The 27,949-nt window shown below is 37.2% G+C and overlaps 1 protein-coding gene across 1 annotated transcript; it reads right to left on the bottom strand.

Moving 5' to 3' along the window:
* Window positions 1–34: 34 nt before the first annotated feature.
* snx25 (sorting nexin 25) lies at window positions 35–27,626 on the bottom strand. The gene is given in 26 exon segments (XM_030145657.1): window positions 35–751; window positions 849–940; window positions 1,132–1,136; window positions 2,247–2,250; window positions 3,642–3,821; window positions 3,977–4,042; window positions 4,135–4,246; window positions 4,341–4,424; window positions 6,349–6,426; window positions 6,675–6,788; window positions 7,656–7,796; window positions 8,281–8,412; window positions 9,636–9,653; window positions 9,655–9,738; window positions 9,740–9,802; window positions 9,889–10,014; window positions 10,102–10,251; window positions 11,729–11,860; window positions 11,981–12,171; window positions 14,668–14,738; window positions 15,218–15,404; window positions 18,013–18,185; window positions 20,622–20,838; window positions 23,102–23,186; window positions 26,386–27,081; window positions 27,419–27,626. Coding segments are annotated over 25 exon segments (2,940 nt in total). The 5' UTR covers window positions 26,755–27,081; window positions 27,419–27,626; the 3' UTR covers window positions 35–685.
* Window positions 27,627–27,949: the final 323 nt, after the last annotated feature.

Genomic DNA, 27,949 nt, shown 5'->3' with positions numbered 1-27,949 from the left:
GGAAAAAACCCAAGAACACACAACAGTTCTTTTTTTTTTTTTTGCAATTTATTGCTTATATAAACGCTTCCTAAACAATTTTTGGTAAAAATAAATCTATCAATAATAATCATAAATAATCATCACAATGACTTTTACATGACATTATATTGCACAATTATAAGCCTTAACAAGAATCACAGAACACAAGTGTTGTTGCTCAGGTTGTGTGTAGGAGGAATGTTTTTTTTTTTTAGAGGTCCGTGGGCACTGACACACTAAAGTCTGAATTTCACATGTCCCTCGCTGCATTTAATCATCATCTATAGATTACCACCTCTAGAAAATGATGAGAAAACGGTCAATTGGTAGTCAGCCTTGTAATTTATAGACAAAAACATTTCAACAGTTTGTGTTACAGATCTTTTGTGGTGGTTGCTTCACTGCTGTTTGCAGAGGAAGAAGTCAGACTACATGTTTAGATCTGTACCACAACAAAGTCTTTCATCCTCTCCCTCCCATCTGGTGTCAGTCTTTTCATTATTTCACATTATTTCTATCAACACAGTCACAGTTGCTGTCAGTCTGTCTTGTCTGTCAGAGGTTTATGTTCCCGTCTATGCTTGGCAGTTTGATTGGTCAGCTACAGAAAGGCCTAAAAGATGAACCAGAGTCTCGGCTTCATCCAAAGTTTCTGTTTGTGTGTTCAGACGTTGTCCACCTCCATACTGAGTTCAGGGCACAGCTCCTTCAGTAACATTTCCATCAACACCTAATGAGGACAGCGAGAAGAAATAATTGAATTTACATCGCCGCCTGCAGAGTCAAATCTCGTTTCCTTTATGACAGACAGTGTTTGTTATTCTTACGTAGAGGAGATGTTTGTTGGCACTCGCCTCCTGCAGGGCGTTGAAGATCTTGATGATACCATAACGGGCGTTCTGCTGGCCGACCAGATTTGCTCGCGCACTGATATAAGAATAACAAAAATAAAAACAGGGAAGAGATCAGAAAATGTGTCTTTTAAGTGTTGTTTGAAGTAGGAACAACACAGCCTGAGGAGTACTTCTGCAAATGCTACAGGAGATTTCATACAAATATGATATAAAGTACAACCCTTACATTATATAATACTATCATACAGTAAAACACCCAAATGAATTACAAACTCATACCATGTGGACCTTTAATTATGTTATAATAAGCTGACCATGACCATACAGGTGTCAGGTAAACCAATAATCCTTTAGAACACAGGCGTCAAACATGCGGCCCAGGGGCCAAATCCAGCCCACCAAAGGGTCCAGTCCGGCCCGTGGATGTATTTGTGAAATGCAAAAATTACACTGAAGATATTGACAATCAATGGTGTCAAAATCCTTTTAATTCAGGTTCCACATACAGACACATATAGTCCAATTAGATTTCAAATGGGTCAGACCAGTAAAATATTATCATAATAACCTATAATGACAACCCCAAATTTTCTCTTTTTTTTTGGTGTAAAAAAGTTAAATTAAATGGAAATATTTACATCACCAAACTATACTTTTACAACAAATGTGAATAACCTGAACAAATATGAACAAACAGAAATGTCTTAAGAAAAGTAAGTGCAATTTTACCAATATTCTGCCTGTTACTAAATGTTTTCTGCGATTGTAATGCACATGTGTAAATGATAAACTGATAAAACGAGGCATAATATTGTTAAAATTACACTTGCTTTTCTTAAGACAATTCAAGTTGTTCATGTTATTCAGATTTTTAAGGAAACTTTGTAGATGTAAACCTGATCATAATGTATTTTTACTTTTTGTCACTGTTATCATCCACCTGGTTCGGCCCACTTGAGATCAAATTGGGCTGAATGTGGCCCCTGAACTAAAATGAGTTTGACACCCCCGCTTTAGAATATTCGGAATTAGGCAGAATATAGTAAGACATATGGGACAGGCCAAAACTGATCTGGTTTTATGAGGATAATTTGGACATGTATATAGCACATTCAGGATATGCATCTCATTTGCAGGTTTTACTCTCAGGTTGCAACACATGGTCCTTTTATCACCTAGTCACTGGGCAGTAGAGGCAAAGATCCTCTGGTAACGATGCACAGGTTTAAAGAAACATCCACATTTCATGTCAGAAAAAGAAACCTACATGCTTTCAAACATTACAAAATAGAATATCAACAAGCTTTTAGAAAGAAGTGAATATGGAGAAATTGGGCTTTTCAACATGGTATTTGAAGGAAATAAAATATGGCATCTAACAATATGACTTGTGGTAAGTAAACAAATTAGCTTTGTCATCACCACCAACTGACCATTTAATCTAAGTATAGCTAAGGCTAGGTGATGTCTTCATCTTAGATCGAATAATATTAATTTGTCATATGATTTATTCTTACGATTATGATACAGGTTGTGTCAGGGAAAAAAACAATAAAACTGCCCTATTTGGCTGAGTGGTTTTTAATGGCCCATTTATCAGTGTAATTCCGGCATTTTACAGAGAATATAAATGAACGTCTCCAGCACAGGTTACTAGTCTGAGGAGTTTATTTCATCTTTGTTGTAGCAAAACTTTAGAATCTGTCTGCACTCATGTGTTCAGGTTTCTCCATATCAATTTGCATTTGTGTAACATGTTTTGCTGTTATTGAAGAAATACCGTTTAAGAACTACCATCAGGCACAAGTCCATCAGGTGCGGGTTTAGTGTCTGAACTCTGACATGCAGTGAGTCTGATTTACACAGATAATTTAGAATTATGCAACATGAAGATGTTTTTGCATCATTATAAAACTCTACATACAATCTTACAGATTTATTTGTTAGGCCAATTCATGAAACTCTGCAGTATGTACAGGAAAAGATGACTGGTGTGTCATCGAGATATCAATAGCATCGTAAAAATTTAAGTCCAAAATTAAGCAAAATGAAATGTTTCTAGTCAGATAAAAAGACAAAAACCATCACACAGACTAAGCCTTCAAAGAGATACCAAGGTTTGGTTGTAAATTGCCTACATTTTATATCTCTTTTATGACTGTACTCAAAGATTGTCAGATGATCTTTTTGCTAGACCATCCAGCCCTAGGTGTAGCTGACACGTGACAGGGGCTTCCTCTGATTGGCCAACTGAGGTGAATGCAAGTTCATTTGATTAGTCAAATGTTCGTATGTATGGTCGGTGTGTTGAGTGTGAATGTGTGGTGCATGTACATAAAATATTTTTTTTCTTACACTGCATCACATCACAATGAGGATAATAACATGGTTCAGCAGTCGTACCAGTTTAAAACCCTTTTAACACCACATGTTGCAGTCGATACTACAACTATATAATATTACTTATGTATTAAGTGTTTTACACAAGAGCTGAAAACGTGAGTTAATGACAATAAGTCATGGGTATGAAAAAATATGGAAGAAAGGATCATTTTCAGGCCTATTACTCTTAAAATATCCACTTTAAAATCTATCTAATCAGAATTTATCAGGCCAGTAATCAGGTATAGTAACTGAGATGATCTAATTGTACACCTGGGGTATAACAGGTAACAAGAGGAAAGGATCATTTGTAAAACACACATCTGTATTAGTCAGATTAGTAAGGTTAAGAGACAGTCATGCTGTGTGTGTTTAAGCTCTTACCTGGGATATTATCCAGTAATTTCTGCTGAGCCCGTTCCTTAGTATCATTACGTTCAGAGTCGGTTCGGACTCTAACATGTGGTGCCAACTGCCCATTTGGGCCAAAATTGTCCCTAAACACAGCGATGTAACACACCAACATCTGCTCAGAGAAGATCCAGTTTTACGGTGGTCCCGGATCTGTCTAAAATAAAACACAACGGATATTCAACTCACACAGACCTGAGGAACTAAACAAACAATATATTGCAAATACAAAAAGGCCACCAAGTTTATATCCTCTCCCATGACACATACGGGAGGCTTGTGATGTAAAATATGAATTCATGACTTACTTGTTATAGTTCGTCCAAACGTCACCTGGACTAGTGCAATAAGAGTTTTCCTCACCCATTTAAACACTACAAAGGGAAGGGAAAAGGGAAAAGAAAGACATTTTTTTCATTAACACCAAGCTGTGTAATGGTTCAAAATGCAACAGGGCACCACTCACTTCCTCTGAGCTCGAAGATTTCCCCTATGAGCATGAAACAAGGCTCGGCCAGGGCGTCTTTCCTCCCATCTACCTCGTCACCGTAGTCTGACAAATCACTGTCATCATCAGCCTCTCCTGTAACATACAGGAGCTCAGAATCAAAAGGACGTTGCAAGAAACTGTTGAGACAAAACTCATTTTAACAGATATGCATGTGTTTGTACCTCAGTGTGGGAGAAGAAATCTCCAGGTAATTTCTCCAGGAAAGAGGCCAAAGAAAAAGAGGATTTCTTCTGAATGGACATCACCTTTAACACAAAAGACATCATCACTCAGGATATGTTACAAATCATTGTTCTATAACATCTAAATCTCCAAACCTCTGTCCTATCTGTGTGAGTATTACAGAACAAATAAAAAATAACATTCACTGCATTCAATACAGTCATAAGACAAAAAAAGTACAATCTTTTTGTATTCTTTGGTTTTTATATATCACGCCATAATTTAAAAATCTGACCTAAACAATACACAACTGATTGTACTGTGTCGCTATTTATTTAACATAATGAAACCAAAATGGAGAAGCAGTGCATGAAGTATTAGTAAAAAGATAACAGTACACCATTACTACTTCCATAAGAATTAGGCAGACCAGTAACAGCCAGGCACTATTGAGAAAATGCCTTTTATTAAATCAATCATTTACAAATGTAAACTTTTAGCAGTTTGTTGTTCTGGAGCATTTAAGACGTCAGTAGTTTGGTTAGAGAGGCAATTGTTGCTGTCCATCAATCTGGGAAGAGTGCTACAGTCAATTCCAAACAATTTGAAGTTTATCATTCTGCAATGAGAGTTATTCACAACTGGAAACATTCAAGACAGCTGCCAACCTTCCCAGGACTAGATATTCCAGTAAATTCACCCAACCTCAGACCTTGTAATACTAAGGGAAATTACAACACACCAGGCCATCTGCAAGGCCATATGTCTGACAACTGAAGTTTGCCAAAGTTAGTTCATGCAACAGGACAATGATCCAAAGCAAACCAGCAAATCTACAACAGGACAGCTGAAAAAGAAAAGAATCGAGGTCCAATCAAAGTCCAGATGTAACCCTGATTGAAATGCTGTGGCACCTCAAGAGAGCTTGGCATAAACAAAAGCCCACAAGCCTCATGGAATTTAAGCAATGTTGTAAAGACAAGTGGGCCAAATTCCACCACAATGATATGGGATGCTGATAAAGTCATAAGGAAATAATTACTTGAAGTTACTGCTGCTAAAGGTGGAACTGCAGGGTTTTGAACCATGCAGTGTAGTTAGTTTTTCAAATATGGACGATCCATTTTGGTTTCATTTCTGTTACATAAACAATGACACTGTGGAATCTGCTGTGCATTGTTTTACACTTGAAATTACTTGGAGGTCCAAATAAGCAAAACCACAACATTCAAAGAGATTGTACTCGCCTGTTCTCATGACCTGTATACCACATGTATATGTGACTTTTTTTTTGGCCAACTGTTGTAATTATCCAAATTACGTCCAAACATAACGAAGCAAGACTCTCGGTTTTAAAAAGACACATTCCTCTTTACTGCGACAACTTGAAACACACATAACTTTCACAACTCATGGCATACATACATCTTACTTCCGTGAAAATTCCCTAAGCCTTTTGGGTAATGCTAAGCCTCATGGGAAATGCAGTTATCTTAATCTTAGCATTTACTATGCTTATTTTAACTAGTTTTAACATAAATCACAAATGAAATATACTGTATATTTTACTCAGAAATAAATAACTGCAATTGCATATGCATCATAAAATTGTAATAAATCTAAATACAAATAACTTAACTTAACATACTTTATATTCCCAAATAAAGTCACAGCACCAACTTAACGTCCATCGAAGTCAGACGTTTGTATCTACCTCGTGAACAATATGTCATTTCAACACAGATTCCCTTTTTGGTTCAGTTCACCTAACTACTTTTGTCCTCATTATTGAAATAATACAGATCCTTTCTACAATAAATCGAAACATTTCACAACAGGTAAACAAAGTAGTAGGTAAAATTGAACTGACAGGCAATACAAGTCATATGTTCTCAATTGTGGCCAAACTAAGTCTGAATGCATTTAACCAAGGTGTATCTACATAAATCATCAACTGTGTACTAATAGTACTGTCTTATTACAGTGTAAGTATGAGAAAGAACAGACCTTAAGGTGCTCCGGGGAGGGGCTGAGGAAAGCATAGAGAGCCTCTGACTGGCACAAACGCTCATCTGTTAGCAGACGCTACAAACACAGACAGATGACTAACGTTATCATCAACATTATTCAGATGTAACCATCAACCACAGGGAGGCAGTGTGAGCACAGTGTTGGTTGTCATTTTTGCTGGCTAAGAAGGGTTTGCTGCAGACAGAAGGTAAAACATGTATGTCTGTATACCATGTAGAAAAACCAGAGTAGCAATTTTATCAGGTCAATAGTACATTTAAGGGATTACGGTACAGAATACTTCCTGCTGGCTCTATGTTTACCTGGAGAAAGGCATTAAGCTGAGTTTTGCTCTTCTCTAAGAACTTCTGGTCGATGGATTTGAAGGGAAGTTTGCTCAGTGACGGCAACTGGAGTTTCTTCAATGATGGAAAACACTGAGAAAGAGAGAGTTTGAGATTATATTACTCATGTTAATTTGGAACCCAGCTTCATTAACTCTCTCATTTTGATCATAAAATACAGTGTATTAATTATGTAACATTTACTGCAGTACCTCGTGGCTCTTCTCCAGATCTCAGTGCTTTGAAATGTATCCAAATCTATTTATGGCAGTACAGTAAACTCATTTAATCATAGAAGATGCCTGGAAATGCTACAATACCAGTGTCTGCTTTGAATGACAATAATGTTAAACAAATTCATCAGTAGAATCAGTAAATGTTGTTTCGTTGAACTGCAATGCTGTACAGGGTGTGCACTCCTCAGTGCAACAGCAAAAGCTAACTGTTAGACATTTCCCCTGTTCAAATCAAGAAGTATTTTTCAGTGCTTGTTTATTGCAAGCTGACAGTGCATTTATCTACTAAAAGTATTTTGCATTTTTCTGTGAAAATTAGGTATTTTCCTGTATTTAATTTAGTGATCATATAGTTTCAGAAAACCTCAGAGTAAATCCAGAACATTGAAAAAGCAACAAAAGTTGCTTATATCATTAACTGAACTAAAACAAATGTCTACAATCAGTGTTATTTGTCAAACTACAGGGGTTTACTGGTGAATCAAGGTTTCCATATTCACTACAGAGCCTCTGAATGTCCAAATGGGCTATATCTGATGTTAATGAAAAGATAAACTCAATTTTTACCTGGATTATTCTAACGTATTGATATAATTAGTGGCTTAAAAGTTGCCTTTTGCTTTTGTTCGTGACTGTTTACGTCTTTGAGGGTTAAGCATGTTAATAACTAATCTCTGCTGTTTAGACTACATCCACCCACTTTGCAGGTTTGGTGCAGTGTTACCTCAGTTAGTTTACGGTGCAACATCTGGAATTCGGTGAGTTTCCTCTGGACACTCCAGCGACTGTTGCCTGCCGACTCTCCCTCCGCCAAGCTAACACATACACTGTAACAAGCTACAGTCTCACTGCCTTCTTCTGTAGCCTAAAATATACACACACAAGCAGTTTTTATCCATAAAAACACAGCATGATGACAAACACCAAATCAAAGCAACTATGAATAAGCAAATTCCTGTTGTGTCTGCATGTGTTCATGATTCACCATGACTACACCTCTACAAAACATTCAGACACCAGAAAGTCCCATGACAGTGGGAAATTTAAAAGGGAGTTTCACTCTGTAAGCATGACTGCACAGCCATACATCACCTCATCACACTTTCCATTATTGTCAAGATGTGACTCATGTCTAATTCACTTGCACAAACTGATTTGTCGCATATTGAAAACTATAGTTTGGTTTCTGTAGGTTATGTGTGAGATCTCATAACAAACTTTATTGTTGAGGTCGCTGCCTACTGCTTGTAGACAACACAAGGCTCCAAAGATTTTACTTATCTACCAAAAAGGAAGTTGACGCCAAGTTTATAAAGGGTTGTGAAAAAGGGCAGTATTTTGAACATTACCTCTGCAGTTGTAATCGTAGCCCTCCAGTTTCCCAGGTTTTCACACCACCAGTCAGTTCTGGTGATGTGCTGCTGGAGCTCACTGTGTTCTTTCTCCATGGCTCCTATCTCCTCCTTTAGTTTGCTTACAATCTGCAAACATACACAATGGAGATTTCAACCCACTACCACATCTTGGCTAAATAAAGAACTGATATTATTTGAAGCCTTAAGATGATTAACGATGTGGGTGGGTTTTAGCATGAAAAACACCACATCCAAACATCAGGGTGGATTGTTGTGACTCATGTTAAAACATAAATATACAAATGTGGCACTGCAGATATGTTAAGGTTTGCATAGTAAAATAACCGACATATGATTATTTATGATTTATGATCATTTATATAGAGAGTAAAACTGTCAAGGCCTGACAAAGAAAGAGCACTGTGTTGTTTTACTACATTTGCATAAAGCCTTTGTTATAGTTAATCCTAATGTTTTATTTTTAATCTTTCTTTTTTTCATCCAAAGCACTGGCATGGATGTCTTCAGATTTATCTGCTATAACAACACAATGTGTGAATGTGAATAATGCATGGTCAATTACAAGGAAGTGCACAATAGGTGTACTATTTTAGTCTGTGTATGTAGTTTTCAATGTCACCAACCGAATTTAAAACATAATGACACATTTTTCTCTGTGACTCTGGCTCCCTTTGAGTTTGGTTTCCCTTTGTTCCATCTTTTACATCAATTTCAGTTGTCAAATTTGTCATGCATAATATGCCAACAGATGCACCAAGGGATCGTCTATGTCACCATCCTGTTCCTGTAGGTTTAAATCAGCCTTCATGTTGATAAATGCGTATGATGCAAAACAAATATTCTGAATTAAAAGACTTAAATTCAAATGTATTAGAGGTAAAGTAACAAGGCTGTTTTTTAGAGTGCACAAGTAAAGTTACCATCAAAATAAACATTTGGACACAGACAAGAATAAATACTTGAAACTGTAACAGTAACAAAGTACTCAATTACCTCTGAGTTTGCACAGCAATTTAAGATGAAAAATCTGCTAAAAGCTACGCAGCACTATTAACAGTGACTATATTCCATATACTCTGGTTGACTCTGAATAGTACTTTAATTTACTAGGTATTTAACACAATCCTCACTTTTCATTCACCTGCTATGTCTAGACTGCTTAATATCATTATGTGTGGAAGCTTTAATCATGAACAGCAAGAGGCCTGAAGATGAAATTTTACCCCGAGTGCAAAAATGGCACTATGTATTAAAGGGTAATACTGTGCTTAATACTGCACATCCCTTAGAGTAAAATACAATTTTAAAAAATGAGCTAGTTTTTTTACCTTTTTGTCTGGTTTGGGTGGCATTCTGGATCGAGCCCAAGGCTTGTCGCTTGTACTCTAGTTTGTCGTAGAGTTGGCGAAGTTTAGTAGCAGCATAGCTGGCCCTGCTCGTTGATTCCTTTACTGCCCTCGTCACCCACCTCGGCTCCAGGATCTAGACCCTGGCACTGCACACACAGATTTAGACAGTTTTTTTTTTTTTAAGAAGCTGTTTCATAAGGTGCATCTATGTGTGTTTATGTGTATATCTCACCTCTTCTTCCTTTTCTTCAGTGCTACATTGTGATTGGCCATGCTGCTCATCTCTTCTGATCAGCCTGTCATAGAGGTCAGAAACAAGGAACGAGGGGTAGTAACGTTCTCTCATTGTCTCAGCCACCTGGAAGAACAAAAGACAGAAAATTTTTGCATAAAACTTAAGGCTTTGTGCTAGAGTGCATATTCTGTTAGTATCAACAGCAGTTACCTGCTCCTGTAGTCTCACAAAGACCTGTGTTCCTCTATTCCCCACCAGACTCTGTTGAATCTCCTTCAGAAGAAACTTTTCCACTGGAATCTCCCTGCTCTCCACAAAGAACTTTTGGTAGATTTCCCCTACAATTTGGGGCACTTCATTCTGTGAAACATGCATCAACAAACAGGTTATCGTGTACTTTTTTTTGTCTCACTAGTGTGTTGCGTGTGTCTGCAAGACATAAAAAATAATAATAATAATAATAATAATAATCTTTGCATAGCCACCGTGACATTGAATTGGTTTTTTAAGACCATTTTGTAGCCTCTAGTGTGCATTTTGGTTGTCACCTTCTTATTTTTTTGGAAGTAGAATTGATCATATCTGGACAATACAGATTTCTTATTTTCTGTCATTTGAATCACAACATAATGTGGGGAAATCGTGACATGTTTACCCAAAACTGCCAAATAACTATTCAATACTGCAACTTTAATTACTGCCATATAATAGCACCATTTAATATTAAAAACAACACAATCATTAGTTCGAAAATGAACGTACTACAATGATTTGTTTTTATTAGTTCAGAACAACTAAACAATAAATTGTTGTTTTTACATTGTACACTGATCACATACAGTCATGAGAAAAAGTAGGTACACCCTCTTTGAAGTCTATGCTTTTATGTATCAGGACATAGTAAATCATCTGATTCTCTCCAAGTTATTTAGTAATAAATTGTTATGGAAGCCACAAAGATGCATTTAATTTTACTCAATGCTTTTCCAAATGGACTTCATTTCTGTTTAATAAATAATGACACACATCTGTTGTGTGTCGTTTCACACTTGAGATTAGATTTCAGTAATTTTATAACCTGGTTAGTACCAGATGACTTTTTTTTGATTGTGTCCTGACACACATTCTTTGTATGCTGCCTCTTGGCGAGGGTCATTATTGTAAATGAGAATCAGTTCTCAACTAACTTACCTGGTTAAATAAAGGTTAAAAAAAAAACATGCATTTCAGCTGGGCACACTTTGTTTTTATCGTGACTGTAGATAATGCGTTGGCAAACAATATAGGCCATTGATTCCCTGGGTAAGGGATTTGAAAATTCCCTTTTTAGATGCATTTGTTCATTATCAGGTGTTAGTTTTGTACCCTGTCTGTCTGTAAGGAAATGCGTTTTATTTAATCGAGTCCAATTAGGCAGGCATGGGTGGGATCACACATGTCAATCAATCCCCACGCAGCAGACATCAAAGCCCTTTATTAGCCCTAAATCCTATTAACATAGCCATCATATACAAAAGAACCATCAGTGCACTCATTACAGGGTCCACATAAAGAGAATAAGACCAAAATGACTTTGTAAAGACAGCTCACTTCCGTTCCTCAACCCTATTCCAATTTAACATAGTTTTTGCCCTTTAATTAGAAATTAATGTTCCTAGATTGCCATGTCTGAGTTCTGTCACTATGCTTAGATTTATATCAGTCTGTTTCTTTATATGAACACATCCTAACAAATTTAAAATATTAAATAACTGTATTTGTTTTAGTTTTATATCTGTGGATGTAAAATGGATAAGATTGTAAAATTCTCATGTAAATAACACTGTGTATGACTCACCTTGTTGGCAGTTTTCAGTGTTTCCACTAGTTCCCAGAAGCTGATTAAAGCCCTCTTATCAACTCTCTCCATGTAAACTCTAAAATGCTCCCTGTAACCCGGATTACACAGGATGTCGTCAAACTGAAGGATCTGAATGAGAGACAGATAACTCTTTAGTCCCAGGTGCAGGCTGTTGGTGTGTACATGGCTCTTCAAAATGTTCAATTATCAAACTTGGTCACACTCAACATTCCAGAAAATGAGTATTACCTTCTGACTTTGAGGCTCATCATTTTCGTCACCTGTTCCTTCCTCATTGTTCTCGTAGTTTGGTCCTCCAAGGAGGCGGATCCTTTTCTCACACTGTTTCTTAGCAACGGTCAGTTGATTGATGTATCTTTTCATATCTCTGGCCCTTAGCAGATCTGCCTTCATGGCTGCTGACTCTTTACCCTTTCGATCTTGAGGAGAGAATAGAAGATAGAAGTTGTTAAAGGTGCCCTGTCACAAGTATTTCATTATTTTTGTGGTAACGTCTGAACTTCTACCATGGACTCTAACATTTTTTTGTGGGAAAATTGCCTCGGTTACCAAGTTTCAAGCCATTCTAATGTGGTATAGAAAGCCTGCTGGAAGACTCAGCTCAATTTGCACCAGTTCTCATGAATATTCAACATGCTAATCGACTTGACTCTGATTGGCTACCAGCTAGCCAATGTGAGCTTGGCTTTTCAGTTCTGCGCAAAGTAGAGGAACGAGCAGAAACCAAAAATGAAACTTATGCTTTCAACGTATGACTCCTGGCTTCTATGCCTCTCTTGTACGTCGGACCTCATATGGAATTTTCACACCTTCAAACCTGTATCCACTGGGCCCCCTCCAGTGGTCTATGAGCCCCCATGGGAATGCTGGTTTCCATGAATTTTTCATGTTTACCCCCCCAGCCACCCCCCCCACCCCCTTTAAGGTGCCCCAGCTTGCTGTACATGAAAACTGTCACTGAGCTACACAGATTCTGTGGGCGTGGTCTCACCCGGGCGAGCTCATGAATAGTAATAAGCTCATGCATTAACATGTCACACTGACCAGCTTTTCGAATAGGCCTGATTTCTCTGCTTATTTCTTTTCAGTGTCAATAGCAGACAGAGGGGGTAGAGGCACATTTTCAAATTCACTACATAACACAAACACCCATGGACTGAACATAGTTCAAAAACTACAAGTAAAAATGGTTTTATGTGGCAGGGCACCTTTGAGTCAAAGCAACTGAGGATAACAATAATCAAGGTTTTGCAATTTCCTTATTTTGAAGTTCATGTAGTTTTAACTTTTTGTTTTTCTTTGTCATTCATATTGAAATAGTTCTAATGCAAGTTTAGTTTATATTTGTTGAAAACTATTTTTGGTTGTGTCTTTACTAAGTTCTGAGTTAGTTTCAGATTTTTTGTAATATCTGCCAGGGAGAGACTCAAAAACATCAGAAAAAGTCCTATTTGAAATTAGCTCAACAAAGCATCATAATTTTTGAAAAAAATTGACACAAGTAGGTGAAAGCTATCATTTCAGGGCAAAAATGTAGATTATGGATTCTCAAATGTTTTAATCCTGTACAAAACTAAGTAAATAAATATTTTACCTCTTTTTTAAAAATACAGTTTATATTAGTTATCATGTTGTCTAAAGGTTTATTTCCATTTCTGCAAAAACTGGGGTATGCTGTTTTTTATTTATTTATTTTTTTTTTCCCACCTAATCAGAAATTTTAAAAGGAGGTGCAAAAGTCTGAGGAAAGTAGACTTCAGCAACTCTCTTGGCCCTGTTTTTGGGCTTTAGAAAAACTAACCTGTGATGGAAGACTTTGACAACTTGCAGGTCTTTCAGAAAGAAATTCTTCTTTCCACTCTGTCTGCCCAACTTACCTAGACTTAGTGTGAATCAGCTTGGTTTTACCAGCAAAATGCAGCATTTCCACTGCAGGTACAGTATAGTACACCCTCAGTGTGGCTGGTCGTATTAATGGCACAGCAATATATTGTGACGTTATCATTAATGTGTCTGCAGCTAAAATTGAGGGAACTATGAAAGGGACTTTAACTTAAAACTAAATTCCAATTTCTGAAATTAACATTATATTTTAAAAAAAAAAAGTCATGTGGGACTATAGCTGTTCATGTTTAAAATCTGTCGACAAGAGGCAGAAGCCACTTGAAAATTTGCTCAAAGATTGCTCTAGAAAAGGGGTATTCAAATCCAGTCCTTGAGGGCCGGTATCCTGCATGTTTTAGATATATTCCTCTTCCTGCACACCTGGTTCAATTAATGATAAGCTCATCATCAAGCTCTGCAGAAGCCTGATAATGATGAAATGGCTTCCTGATGTGTTGGAAGAGGGAAATATCTAAAACATGTAGGATACTGGCCCTCGAGGACTGGATTTGAATACCCCTGCTCTAGAGACTTCCCGATAGTTCAGCTTGGTATCCCATGCCTCTACATGATCACGCATTATGTATTGTTGCAGCGATGATTCTACGTCGACCAATCTGTAATTTGCAGGGTTATCCATCATGATTACAGTATTGCCTTGGCTTGCTTAACACCCTAGCAACGGTGGTACTAAAATGGTATCAGATAATCTCTGGTGGTCGCTGCTTTCATGCAGTGGAAACACCAAAAAAGTGGCATTATTGGCTGTTCAGATACATATGTTTGTGCTCGTCTGGTTTTCATTTGTGTCTGGTCTGGTTGTTTTCTGCAAATTTAATGATAATGTTACAAGAATTATTATTTTCATTATTTCTTTAACAACAACAACAACAACTACCATGATGTTAAATTTCTTAATTAGCAATTCATTTTTGGTTAATTTTTTATAATAATCTTTGTTAATTCTGTCTAACATGTAGTTGTTATTGATGTGTAATTGTTTGTGGTGAAACATGATGGCGTCTCATTACCTTTCTGTTTCTTGAGCTGAGGCAGGCTGCTAATGGTGGTGGCATGAATAATCTCTACCACTATCTGATACCTACACAGGGACAAGATTCAATCAGTCATTGTAAGAAGAACAAATGAATGGATAAAGTACCAACAATTTAAATAGCACTAAAATATTACATCTTATCTCATACAACACGAGAAAGTGCAACAAAAAACTACCAGCAGACCTCCTGGTAGTTTGCCTCAAATTGCCTTGTTAGTGTGAGGATTTCTCACACTAACAAGGCAATATAGCAGTATCATGTCTACGCTACCTTTACATCTAGTATTTTTCTGCTGAGACACCGTTTGTTCCCATGGTAACCCCTCATCAGCAAACAAGACTAGTCATTAACACTGTCTGGCTAGTACTGTATGTTTGTCTGTAGATGTGGTTTATTTGAGGCAACCTATGTAGTTACAGGCAGTGTAAGAAAAGATTCAGACTGTGATTACTTCAGATTAACTTTACTAGTTCTGAAGGAGTTTGTTTGTTTTTTTTGTGTGCCTTTTTGTGTGTGTTCATGCCTGAGTTGTTTGAGGAAATTGACATCAGTAGAAGTTGATATCAGTTTAATGAAGTCTTCATAGGAGGCAGCGTAGGTGTAGGCTTTCTTCTGCTGCTCAGCCTGCTGCTCCCTCTGCTCCAGCTGAGACAACAACATTCTGTTGATGGAGTCCGGATCACTGAGCACTTCCACCAAAGGCTTCAACACTGTGCATGTACACAAACGCAAAAGCAAAGGCAAGATGTAAAGGCATATACGTGACCTACATTCTGTTAACCGAGTCAGTGAAGATGTCTTTAAAATGCATACACAGATAATAGGTGCACCACAGGAACACTGACCTCCAGAGCTGAAAGAAACATCACATCATACATGGATGGACACGGATATGTGCAGACAGATACTGACTCTAAGGGTCAGCCCTCCTGCCTACACATCTGTGAATCAGCTCTACAGTCTGGTCTGGATTAGGTTTTAGCTGTTAGTATTAAATTAGTTAAAGACTTTCATTATCATAATATTGGGACGTTCTAATTCTGCAGGCTCATGTAAACTGTGGAGCTGAATAACAGCTTGAAACACTAATAATGACAGAACCCTAATAAAACAATTATACATGTGGCTGGATTCTATTAACCTTGTTAATTTGACATAACTTTTCACTCTGTAGATTATCAAACTTTTGATCCTTGAAATAGATTATGGATATTAGTTTTCATAGCAGAAAAAAAGACAGACGTACTTATTCAATTGAAATGAAATGGATCCAGTAGACATGTATTATGAATGCTAACTCAGAGGGCAAGAAAACTGACAGCAAAAACAGCTGCTGTAAAAACTAATGATTTTATGTAAAACTACTGTAACAGTGGAAAGGGCAAAAACATACACGCAAACGTCCCTTTTCATGAAAACTGTATGGGGTGAATTTTTTATATGATTCATCTATTTAAGTTCTATTAAGGACAAGTGAAAAAGTAAGAGCAGCACACCAATACCCCCGTCTGGTTGCACAACACTTTGCCCCGCCTGTTCACTGACACCCTGCCTACCCAGGGATTAGTTTTGAGTCTTAACTTTCAATCTTGTGAAAAACTTTTCAAAAATGTTTTAAAAATGAATTGAGAGAAAGGCAAAGGTAAAAAAAAAACGTGTGTGAAATTTGAAAAGAATTGGGTGAATAATGTCAGAGAAATTGATTGGAAAAATGTTAAAAATTTTCCAAAATTATAAAAATAAATAAATAAATAAATAAATAAATAAAAAAAAAAAAAAAATAATAATAATAATAATGTAATTCAGCCATCAAACTGTGCACTGCACCTCTCCTAGTGGTGAAGAACATGTTGGCTGGACAAAAATCTGATGGATGAATGGATGGAAAGACAGAAAGACGGACAGAAGGACAGATGGAATGGCAGGCGGGGGTATGATAAAAATGCATTAAGGGTATCCTGATAAACAGGAAATAAAATACACTGGAGCTATGTTCCAGAAATGACATGATCAAATTATTTTGTCAGGGAAACATTAAGAAATTTACCTATATTTACAGCAGTAAAACGTAATCATTTTTTAACAGCACTGAGCAAAAAAAAAAAAAAATCCATAATTCACTTTAAGCATATTGGAATTCAAGACATCTGAGAGGAAATGAGGTATATGTATCCACTCTTTGCCATTGTCTTCATGCTGTAGAAAATCTTCCCTTAATACCGCAGTTTTGTCTAGTCACAGGCATTTTCAGACAGAGAGGAAGGTTAAATATACAACTGACGGTGGTGATAACTAGTTACAGGTCACATTCAGACAGATGCAATAAGAATGTGATTCCACTGCTCTACTCTGTGTCTCAACACAGAAGCATGGAAATGTGGCTTCACTTTTCCATGATAGCATGGATCAACATTAGGTCATTTACATCCATTTGTAATCTTTTGATGCAGACCAAGAGGAGAGAGCTGCAGAAGGAAGTAGTGGATTTCCAAATTCTGGCAATTTTTTCCCACTTATTACATCTCCTGCAACTTTAATTACAATATGTATGTAGTAAAACTTAGTTGTGAAAGTTAATGTCAGCATGAATTTATATCATGTATTATATGTTCTTTCAGCTCGCCTGCTAATTAGCCTAGCTAGCTAGATAATTGTGTTTACTTTACATATTAAACATTGCAATTCTAGTTGACATTTGTCAAGTAGTTGAAATTACATGACAGCATTTAGTGTCAGTGTGATTTGTCTTTTCAGCCAATTAGTTTGGCAACGTTCATCCCTCATTGTTCTCCAGCTCCATTCATTCGTCGAAATAAGGTCACTTGTGGCTTTAGAAAAAAAAGATGACCATGGCCAAAATGCTGAATTGTAGATCTTCAATGTTTCACAGATGAGAACATCTAAGTTTAAAAGAAACGGCTACATCCATTTGTACTATGTACTTGTACTATGATATAAATTGTGACAAGAAAGTAATATAGCAAATGAAGCTCATCTTGATCTTTCATCCTTTCAGCTGTGATTAACTGCTGTGTCTGACAGCCACAATGTCGTATCTACCTATCTTGTGGACATGTGTGGACAAAGCATACACATACACAATGCATCCCCAATCCCCATATCATAAACTTAACCATCACAACTGATTACACAATTCTAACCCTGAGCTTAACCTAATTCTAACCTTTATCCATGAAAACAAGTTTTTACTTCAAAAAGCAATTTAAAGTTCTTAAGACCAACAAAATCCAATAAAACACACTCTCCAATATTACCATTTGAGCACAAAACATGAAGACACACACACACACACACTACCTTTGGTAGTGATTACTTCTGTGAGGCAGGACCGTAGTGTATGTGACTTGGCATCCTTTTGTGGCAGCAGACATAGCAGCAGTATTCTGGCTACACAGCGGAGGAAGGCCACCTCTGAGTCCGGATTCACTAAACAGGGATGGAGAGGAAACGGCCGAGCGCACTCCTCTGGCCTGAGTGAAGACAAGACAACAACATGCTTAGCCTCTGGGAAATGGGATTCTGGCAGAGCTTAGATGTCAGAGGAAACAACATGAAAAGCAGCTACTAGTTCCCCTGTTATGACATGAGCTGAGTTGCATCTTATTTGTTACGCTTCAGAAATGAGTGAAGCCAACACACTGCTGCTGCATTGTTCCTGAGCCATTCAAGGCATGAATGGCTCAGAAACCAGATGCTTCTGTGGTGTGATCAAATAAGGAGACTTGCCTGATTAGCCACAATAATAGAACCAAATGATGTGCGAATCATCACTCTGCCTGTCTGCTCTTTCTTTCTGTGTATGTGTGTGTGTCTACCTGGCAGATGTCTAGGGACAAAGGAAGTGAGAGCAGAGGATTCTAATAATATTAACACTCTAGACAGAGGCCATAATTCATCCTGTTTGTGAAATGAAGGTGTTGGGTATCAGTGCTAGTGGGAAGGAAAGCCTTCTCTTTAACAAATTAAACATGAAACCCCCAAACCTTGTAAATTCAACCGACACATTCTAAGGAGGACAAATCCTGAACACAACTTCAGTTTGCTTTTAAAAATATCAAAATTTACTGCTGCTTTCAGTTCATCAGGAGGGACATTCCAGAAACAAGGGCCGTAGTAAGAAAGGGATGCTTCAACTCACATTAGGGATAAAAGGTCACTCTCATATATATTCATATGGCAGTGAGCCTGTTTATATGCACACCAATACTCCGATCAGTATCCGATTTCTGGTGCTGTCAGATTATTCAAGTGATCATGTAAACAGTATAATCTGATATGCTTTATCTGATATGCCGATGACACTGTTCCATACTGTATGTCAGACTCAGTTCAGTTAGCGATTACCTCTCTTCAGTGCTTATTTGATGATTTGCTTCCAATAATCACCAACTAGTTTTGAATGCAGATAAAAGTAAATTAACCTTCTTGAGTCAGAAATACTGAGTGCCAGTGAGTTATCTGACAACATATTGAAATTTGGGCAGCTTTTTAACGAAAAGTTCTTTTCATGAAGCTGACCATATTTGAAGCTGTTCAAATTATGTCTCTAGGAGAAGTTTATTAAAATGCGAGGGCTAGAAATTGCAAACACAGGACAAAAATTGCATAATCAAACCAACCAAAATGGTGGATTTAAAAAGTAGGGTTTTTGCGTGTCTTGACAATCTGCTGACCCAATTTGCCAGAGCTGTGCTAAAAATGACATGGTCCAAACTGTAAAAGTGGTACTCAAAGAAGCAGAAGCAGAGAATGACGAACAGAACTGGAGGATCCCTGTGTAGGTCCTGTGCACCACAGAGCCACCACAGCATTGAGAGGCTCACCCTTTGAGAGAGGCTGACCTATGAAAGAGAGAATATTTCACCACTTCTAACATGTATAGGAATAATAAACCTTGCCTTTTCAAGAGGGCTATAATAAAAGAATCATAAAATCAATTCTGAAAGAAGCACGTAGCCAATGCAGAGTTTAGAATTTATGCTATGTGCCTGCTTTCAGGTACTAAGTATAGATAAATATTGAGGGAAGTGACCAGGCTGCTATGGCATCCTTATAGAAACACTTTCCTGACAGGCAAAACAAGTCTTTCCTCCACTGCCACCACTTATTTTTCGGGGTTTCTTTATCCACAATACTTTATAGTCATTTTGCATGATATGGACTAAAAGACCTGCAGACAAGATTTATAGGTGTATCTACAGAATCCCGTCAGAGAAAGAAAGCCTAGACACATTATATATATATATATATATATATATGTGTGTGTGTGTGTGTGTGTGTGTGTGTGTATGTGTATATATGTACATGTATATGTATATAGATAGATAGATAGATAGATAGATAGATAGATAGATAGATAGATAGATAGATAGATAGATAGATAGATAGATAGATAGATAGATAGATAGATATAAAACCTTTGAAAAACTCTTCCTAATGGTGCCATTTAGGTGTATCCAAAAACAACACAAATCCATCCTCCACTGAAGCCCAGGTTTATTACACAATGGAGGGCACACCTGTTGCTTTTTAGTGTCCTATTGGTCATGATTGCTACCTTTTCACTTTTTTCTGCATGGCTGTATTGTACAACTATTAGGCCAAAAATCAGCAGTTTTACTTCAACAACCTCCTTATTACTGCTTACGGATAGCAAGTAAGAGAGTAGACATTTGACCTGTGTGGGCGAGTACCCACTACTACAAGAGCTAATTTTACACTGAGGAATATATTCTAAGAGATGATAGATAGAGAGAGAAAGAGAGAGAGAGAGAGATTTTTTTAGTAGGACTAGAACATATTTAACAAGCGTTATTAAGGAAGAATGATTATTCTTGTAATACTGCGATATTATAAGAGCTTGTAGATTTTTAACAGGGGTTTAATGCCAGCGCAGAACCATGTACCTTGAAGATGCAGCCTTGAGGTCAGTGAAGTGTGTGTGCAGGATTCGGATGCTGTCATAACACACCACATTGACCAGGTCTATGTCAGCGAGCCTGGATCTCAACTGGCCGATCATCTGCCACCAGTCCTCTGACAGCATGGAGTACAACTGGCCCTCATCATGACTCAGAGGGATGTACCAGGAGAGGATGTAGTCTCTGTAGGCGTAGTCGAACACTGAAGGCACAGACACAGATAGAAATGTTGAACTGAGTACACTATTAACAGAGTAACAAAAAGCAAGAAAGAATGAGGATGTTGTGATGCTGAACAACCTATTACAATATGACACTGGTTCTTTACTTTTTCATATATTTAAACATCAGGATTTTTTTTTTGTTTTACTGATTAATACCTGCCCTCTGTTTGCACCATTACTACTCTGTTGATATTTTATGATTCATTTCAACAATTTCACTTTGAAAAGTAAAATCAACCATAAAATTGGAATTAAAACAAACAATAGCATCATAATATAATGCGTACAAAGATTTATTTATTTATTTATCATTTATTCTGCTTTGCTTGAAGAAAAGACTGTGACTGCCCTTTCCCCAAAAGCTAAATCAAAGAAAACTAAAATGTGTGCATCTCTTCATACCACGCTCTAGCCTTTATTTCCTTAGATCACAAATAGGAGGTAATTCCAAGCTGTCAAAAATAAGCCTGGAAAAGGACATGCTACATTTGTAGAAAAGTGCATCACAGTACTTTTAACATTGCAAATGTGAGTGGATCAAAACAAGGTTTAGTACTAAACATGAAATTTTCTACTAATTAAACAACGGAAATTTGAAATAAATGCCTGCCTGTAAGATAAGCCTCCTTCAAATGAAGTCATGGTACCCTCTGCAGCTGAAGTCAATAAAGGCCCACGACAATATTTGAGGAAAAATGGAAATTATAAAATATCTCAACACCAAATATAAGGAGTAAAATTAAGTTTAAAAATAAAATTAAATAACAATGATTATCATTCTTATATATTGCACAGAGGCAGCCATTGTTTTGTTTACTTGTTATACTTTGAGAGCTTTACTTTGTTTCTCTAGTTTGTTTACATTTCACATCTTACATTTGTCTACATTCTACATTCACTCAAACATTTTACATTCATTTAATGCTTTATTTTTGACTACATTCATATTTTAGGCCTATTTCAGCTGGCAGCTATAGTTGTTTTAATTAGTGTTTTTCAATCAGTGCTTTATATTAAATATTTGTTTTATATCTTGTTTCATGTCTAACTACGAATTCAACAACAGATCTGAAAAATAATCAAATCTGAGTTTAACTGTCAAGTATGTTGTTTACATGTATAAACTTTCTATAATGCACTGTATCCTGCTGTTTAATATCATACAAATATGAGATTTTGGTTATATTACGTACACCTGGTCACAAAATGACATTTCTAACATTTAAATGTCAATCAATCAATCAATCAATCAATAAGACAAACTCCTCAAAAATCTATTGATGTGACTTGCATGATTTAAACCCTGCAGTGTAAAACAGGTAAGTACCAAAGAATGTTTATTAGTTCAATTACAGAGCAGGTTGTTGCAATGAAGCTAATAAAGTCATCAGAAATTACCAGCACAGTACAGCCTTTTCAAACCACACACGGGAGCATGTGCAAATATACACTGTTAGTGTAAATCCTGGAGCCATCTGTTACCTGGCAGTCACACTGTCCCACTGACTGGGACTGTGTTGTAGGGCCAGGACATACTACTGCTGTAATCCCCTATGAGTGGGATGGACCACAGAGTAGTCACAATGACAGACAGAAAACACAGCTCAATCAGTATCAGAAGATGCTGAATAATTCTGGGAGTGTTTTCAGCACTCTAATGTTACACTTTGACTCAAACCTCCACGGCTCTCATTTTTTTTAAATTAGGCTTTTCATTTTTGTTTAGATTAGAACAGTTTTTGTTTACATTTTCATCATGTTTTTAATTGTAACCTAAGAAACCCCTTTCTGTCAGATCCGACAGCCCTGTTAATTATTTATGATAAGTGCACACTGAATGGACAAATGCATCTTTGTGAATTTTCAACCATCAAATCTTTTTAATGTAAAGTTCTCCATAGTATGCACACTTTATACTCACTATGGTCACATTTAACTCTTACTACTTCAGACTGTCATCTGACTTAGATAAGGATTCTGATTGGTTTGTATGCTTTACTTTGCACGAAAAAATGGGTTTAACTCCCAGTTGTGGTGGCCTGGGCAACTGCACTAGAAGAGATCTAGTGAATTATTTTACATTATTTGGATACATTTCTACACTCCATCTGAACCATCCAGCATGGATGACTGAATCTCAAATGTTTACAGAGTTTGTGAAGATGTGTTGTATTAATGTTGTGGACACTAGAATGTCAAATAAACACATGGGAAAATCTCAGAGGCAGCACTGCTCATTACCTTCCTTCAGTGCTTTGTCCACGTTGTGTGACACCATCACCCTCCTGCTTTGGCTTGACTCCTGAACCGGCACCATAAAACGAGCCTGAAAGAATTTAAAAACAAGAGCATCAGAGCATCGCTTCTCTAATCACAGATAATAACAGCAACAGCAGGAGCAGGAGCAGCAGCATCAAAGCAGGAAATATTGGGCTACAACAGGAGAGAAGACTGTTCACCAGAACAGAAAGTTGTCTCGTACACCTAAAAACCCTCAAAAACACGGCAGCCCAAATTTGTCACAGCTCATATGACATGTCCAACCAGACAAATGCTTGTGACAATATTCCTCCACTGTCAACATCAATAAGTCATCAGCACACAGCAGAAAAACAACCAAGGAAGCCTCTGGGACTGTGGCTGAATGTTACAGGCGAGCTTCCAGTCAGTCACAAGGACACAATCACTTTCCTGAAGAATAACTCACCTTTATATATATATATATATATATATATATATATATATATATATATATATATATATATATATATATATATATATATATATATATATATATAGGTGTGTGTGTGTGTGTGTGTATTAACCGTATCTAAATCCAGCTGGACAACTCTACCTCATGTATTATAGAGAAGCAGAGCGGAGATCTGAGGGCAGGAAGGCAGAGAGAGGATGGAAGAGGATGGAGTGCAGACAGAAAATGATTAAGGGGAAAAAGGCATGAAACTGTCAGGATGAGACGGAGCTAAAACATGAGGATGCCAAAAGGAACATTTTCATTCGCAAATGGCTGCAATGTTGCATTTTTTAATGTGTTGGGGTCACCAGTACTTCAGCAACTTGGAGAAACAATTATTGACAATGGAGGCAGCAGTACAAAAGGGATAAAACTGATGCAACAGCACTCCAGTCTTGAAATTTATCCATTAATGGAAGTACAGCAGTACTAAACAATGAATACAGACATGGAGAAATCGTGGTATGACATAGAGCGAATTTCAAGTATGCAAATCTTAGATGATCCTTCCATTATTAGGAGTATATGACAATATAAATTGTGCACCCAAAGAAAATTTTCATATTATACTCTAGGGATGAATATTATTATGCAAAAATAATCAGAATTTAACCAGTGATTAGAGTGTGGTGTGATTCAGTGGGAAAGGTAATTTTGCAATTTAATTTTCAAGAAAAACATTGTGTGTTGTAGAGAGCTGAAGCACAATACTGTTCAACACTTGTAATTGAGTGGTCCTTTCATGCAGTATTTATTGTGTCTCAAACGTATGCTGTTCATTGTAGTATTTTTTGGTAATTTGGACAAAGCTTTCGTTCTTCCACACAGATACAGGCACGACCACGACAGTAGCATGAGTGACACAAACATGCATGGCGGAGACTGAATATGACAGGGAAAAGGGCTCCTATGGTTTGAGGCACCAGAGGAACATTCACCTAAAAGAGGGGCTACGCCTGCTGCATGGATGTGGTTTGTGTCTGACACTCACCAAATGATCATACTTTGTTAATTCTGCCACTAGCCAAACCCACATTAGAATCAAAGATCCCTCGCCTCTTTTTGAAAAGTGTTTTCTATTTACCTTCATAGAATTCTAATACAATTTTATTTATATCTTCCTCAATCCTTAAATGAAAAATTTAATTCTAAATAGATCTTAATAAAGGAACAAAAATCAATCATTGTCTGATTTGTCAACTATATCATTCAAAATGGGAGAGGAAAGAGGCTTTCCTTTCTGGTCACTTTATAGAGACTATTTATTTCTTGAATTTACAAAAAATGTGTTCCACTCTGACATCCATCATGATCTAAATCTTGTATAGTTTCCCCTGATGTTAAGTTAGTTAATTTGTTAGTATGTCTCCCTGCCAGTTTCACTGGTTAGAAACCAAATTTCTGTTATACTACGTTAACTTTTAATTAAAATAGATTTTTTTTTTTCACTAATCCCTTACGTAGAGCTGGGATATGTAGCCAAAAAAATTTTTTCAATGTTATGGACAATTTCTGCTTTTTATCTATTGTTTTTTGGCTACATTAACTTAAGACAAATATAAAAAAAAAAAAAAAAAATATATATATATATATATATATATATATATATATATATATATATATATATATATATCTTTCTTTAGTAAAATTATGTGACATATATGACTGGATAAATTAATTTACAATAAATATACTACAAGAAACCAACACATTGCATTTTGAATTTTTGGTGAATCTCTTGGAGTTATTGTTTTTCATGATTTTTAGAAAGCAAACCCTACATTAATTGAATTGATTCAATGCATTGCCCAGGACTACCATTATATGCATTTTTTTTACCGTCATAAAGTCAAGACTCAACAGAAATCAGCTATGCCAGAATGTGAGATTAAGGAATATCAGACAGCCCAGCTAAAATATAAAACAATCTATAAAATAGCAATAAGCTTAATATGTATAAAATCATCACTATAGGGTGCACTTAGTTGGGATGTGGCTGTCTGGAACTCCTAGATCAGGGGTTCCCAAACTTTTTACAGTGGAGTACCCCCTGAAATATACTTTAGCCAAGTACAACATTTGTTTTGGTGCCAAAGGTGTCTGTTTATATTTTCAAAACTTTGTAAACAAACAACATATATTTAATTGTAATATACAAAGAATAACACATTTTTAAAATTAATTTTGTGTGCAAAAAATAACCTGAAAGTGCCCTCTTTCATTGATAAGAAAAATAAATAAACTGGTCATTAATTAATAAATGAACCTTTCATCAACAAAAAATTATTACTTAGCTACTGAAAAAAACCCATTTTGAAGAATATAAAATACAAATGTTCTTAAAATGTTACCAAACCTTAAACACAATGACTGACAATAAAACTATTATATGAATGTATTTATTGTGTTTTATATTTCAGCATGAATTGTCATCATTTATTTAGTATTCAGTAGGCTACATGATGACTTCTGTACCCAAAGTAAGGTACACGTACCCCCAGGTGTATTTGGATGAGGCCCATGGGGTACTTGATATTTTTTGGGAAAAATACTTAATGCAAAAAATGTCAAGTACCCCCTGGGCTTTGTCCAAGTACCCCTGGGGGCTATGTGTACCCCACTTTGGGAACCCCTGTCCTAGATGATAATGAAACAAATATTTGCATATTTTATTACCATAAAAATAAAAAATTTAAAAAAAGATTTTTCTGATAGTATTAACACTCCACATACAAGCATTATATTGAACTATGTGACAGCAGCATCTTACCATAAGCTTGTTGAAGAAGTCCAACTGTGCAGCTGACTGCGTTCTGTTTCTGTAAAAACAGCTGATTTTCAGAGGACTCTTCCTGACAAGCACAACAAAACTCCCGGCCAGGAAACACAGCAGGGCGAATGACACATAGATGAAGAGCTTCAAGAAGAAAGAAGTGAGGGTCAGGCCTCCCCAGGCCAGCTGGAATACTACTGCTGCCGCCACGCCCAGGCAAAAAGCCGGGACGAACCGGAACGAGGAGCTGATGGAAGCGGTGGGAGAGGAGGCTGGGGTGGCGGTAGAAGACATGGGCCCCTCCGTTTCTCCGGTGCCGATGCTCCCTCCTGCCAGAGGTGTAGTGGTAGTTGAGGGGGTGGGCATACTGCGACCCCACCATCCATATATGATTCACTACTTGTTAGACTGAGAAGCTGTTCCGCTGGTTTGTATTCAAAGTCAGAGAGGTAGGTATACTGTGTACACTTGTGTATACCCTCGTCTACAACAGTGTCTCGAAGAAGAGGCATCCCCGCTCTGACATCTCCTCACCGACTTACACCGCTTTTATGTTTTCCAAGCTTCTAGCATCGGCTCTCCCGGACTCAGGCTCGTCGCCTCCCCGCCAGCGCAGTCATCCACAATACGGTCCTTCCAGACAGCAGAGCGGCGTACACGGAGGGGGATTGGGAAATGACCAACAGGAGCGCACTGTTGCCCAAAAAAAAAAACACAGACAGACACTTGTGTGATGGGATGGATGGAGAAACAACCACCGTCACCTTGGAGACAAAAAGGTGGAAGGTAGCTTAGCGACTGTTGCTAACCAACTGAGCTAGCAGGAAGCTCACCTAAGAATCTAGCATAAGTTAACATCGCTGCCTAGTTTAACACAAAAACTACAGGACGTCCTAGAAAAAAGTCTAAACGCTCACCTAGGTTTACTCCCCCAACTTGTTAGCCATAATAAACTAACGACCGCTCGTTAGCTATGTGGCTTGCTTGCTAAATAAACCCATTCAACATCAGCTAATGTTAGCTTACTTACCTAGCTTTAAAAGGTGTACGACAACAATAACACTACATTCTCCCTTTTCCTCGGTTAAAGTCTCAAAAGTGTGCTTCACAGTGGCGAAGTTAAACTGGTATGAGCACAGCAGCAAAAATGACAGGTCCCAGATCCCCGACATATAAAAACAGCTAACTGTTTCCTCAAGCTCCAGCTGACTGTATCTGTCTCTGATCGTGAAAGGGTGTCAGCCAATCAGCACCGGTGTTAGCCACGGAGGGTGCACTTGCTTTAAACATCGAGACAGCCCGATAAGACCGGGCTTTTGCCTGCCGTGAATGCGTAAAAAAAACACCGACCAACAGGACAACAACGCGTCACAATCGAGCACACAAAGAGGTAAAGGATCAAACTACGTTACTCTGACGCCGTTTTACTAATAGTGGTTGAGATTCAGAGAAATTTGTTTGTCATGTTAACTTACTGTGGAAACGTACTAGAGAGAACAGAGGGATAATTGCTGTTACTTCTAGGGTCATTGTACTGTTAAAGATAAAATAAAAAGAATGA

Source organism: Sphaeramia orbicularis, chromosome 10, assembly GCF_902148855.1.
Source record: "Sphaeramia orbicularis chromosome 10, fSphaOr1.1, whole genome shotgun sequence".
In the NCBI taxonomy this organism is placed as follows: Eukaryota; Metazoa; Chordata; class Actinopteri; order Kurtiformes; family Apogonidae; genus Sphaeramia; species Sphaeramia orbicularis.
This window is presented reverse-complemented; position numbering and strand designations above follow the sequence as displayed.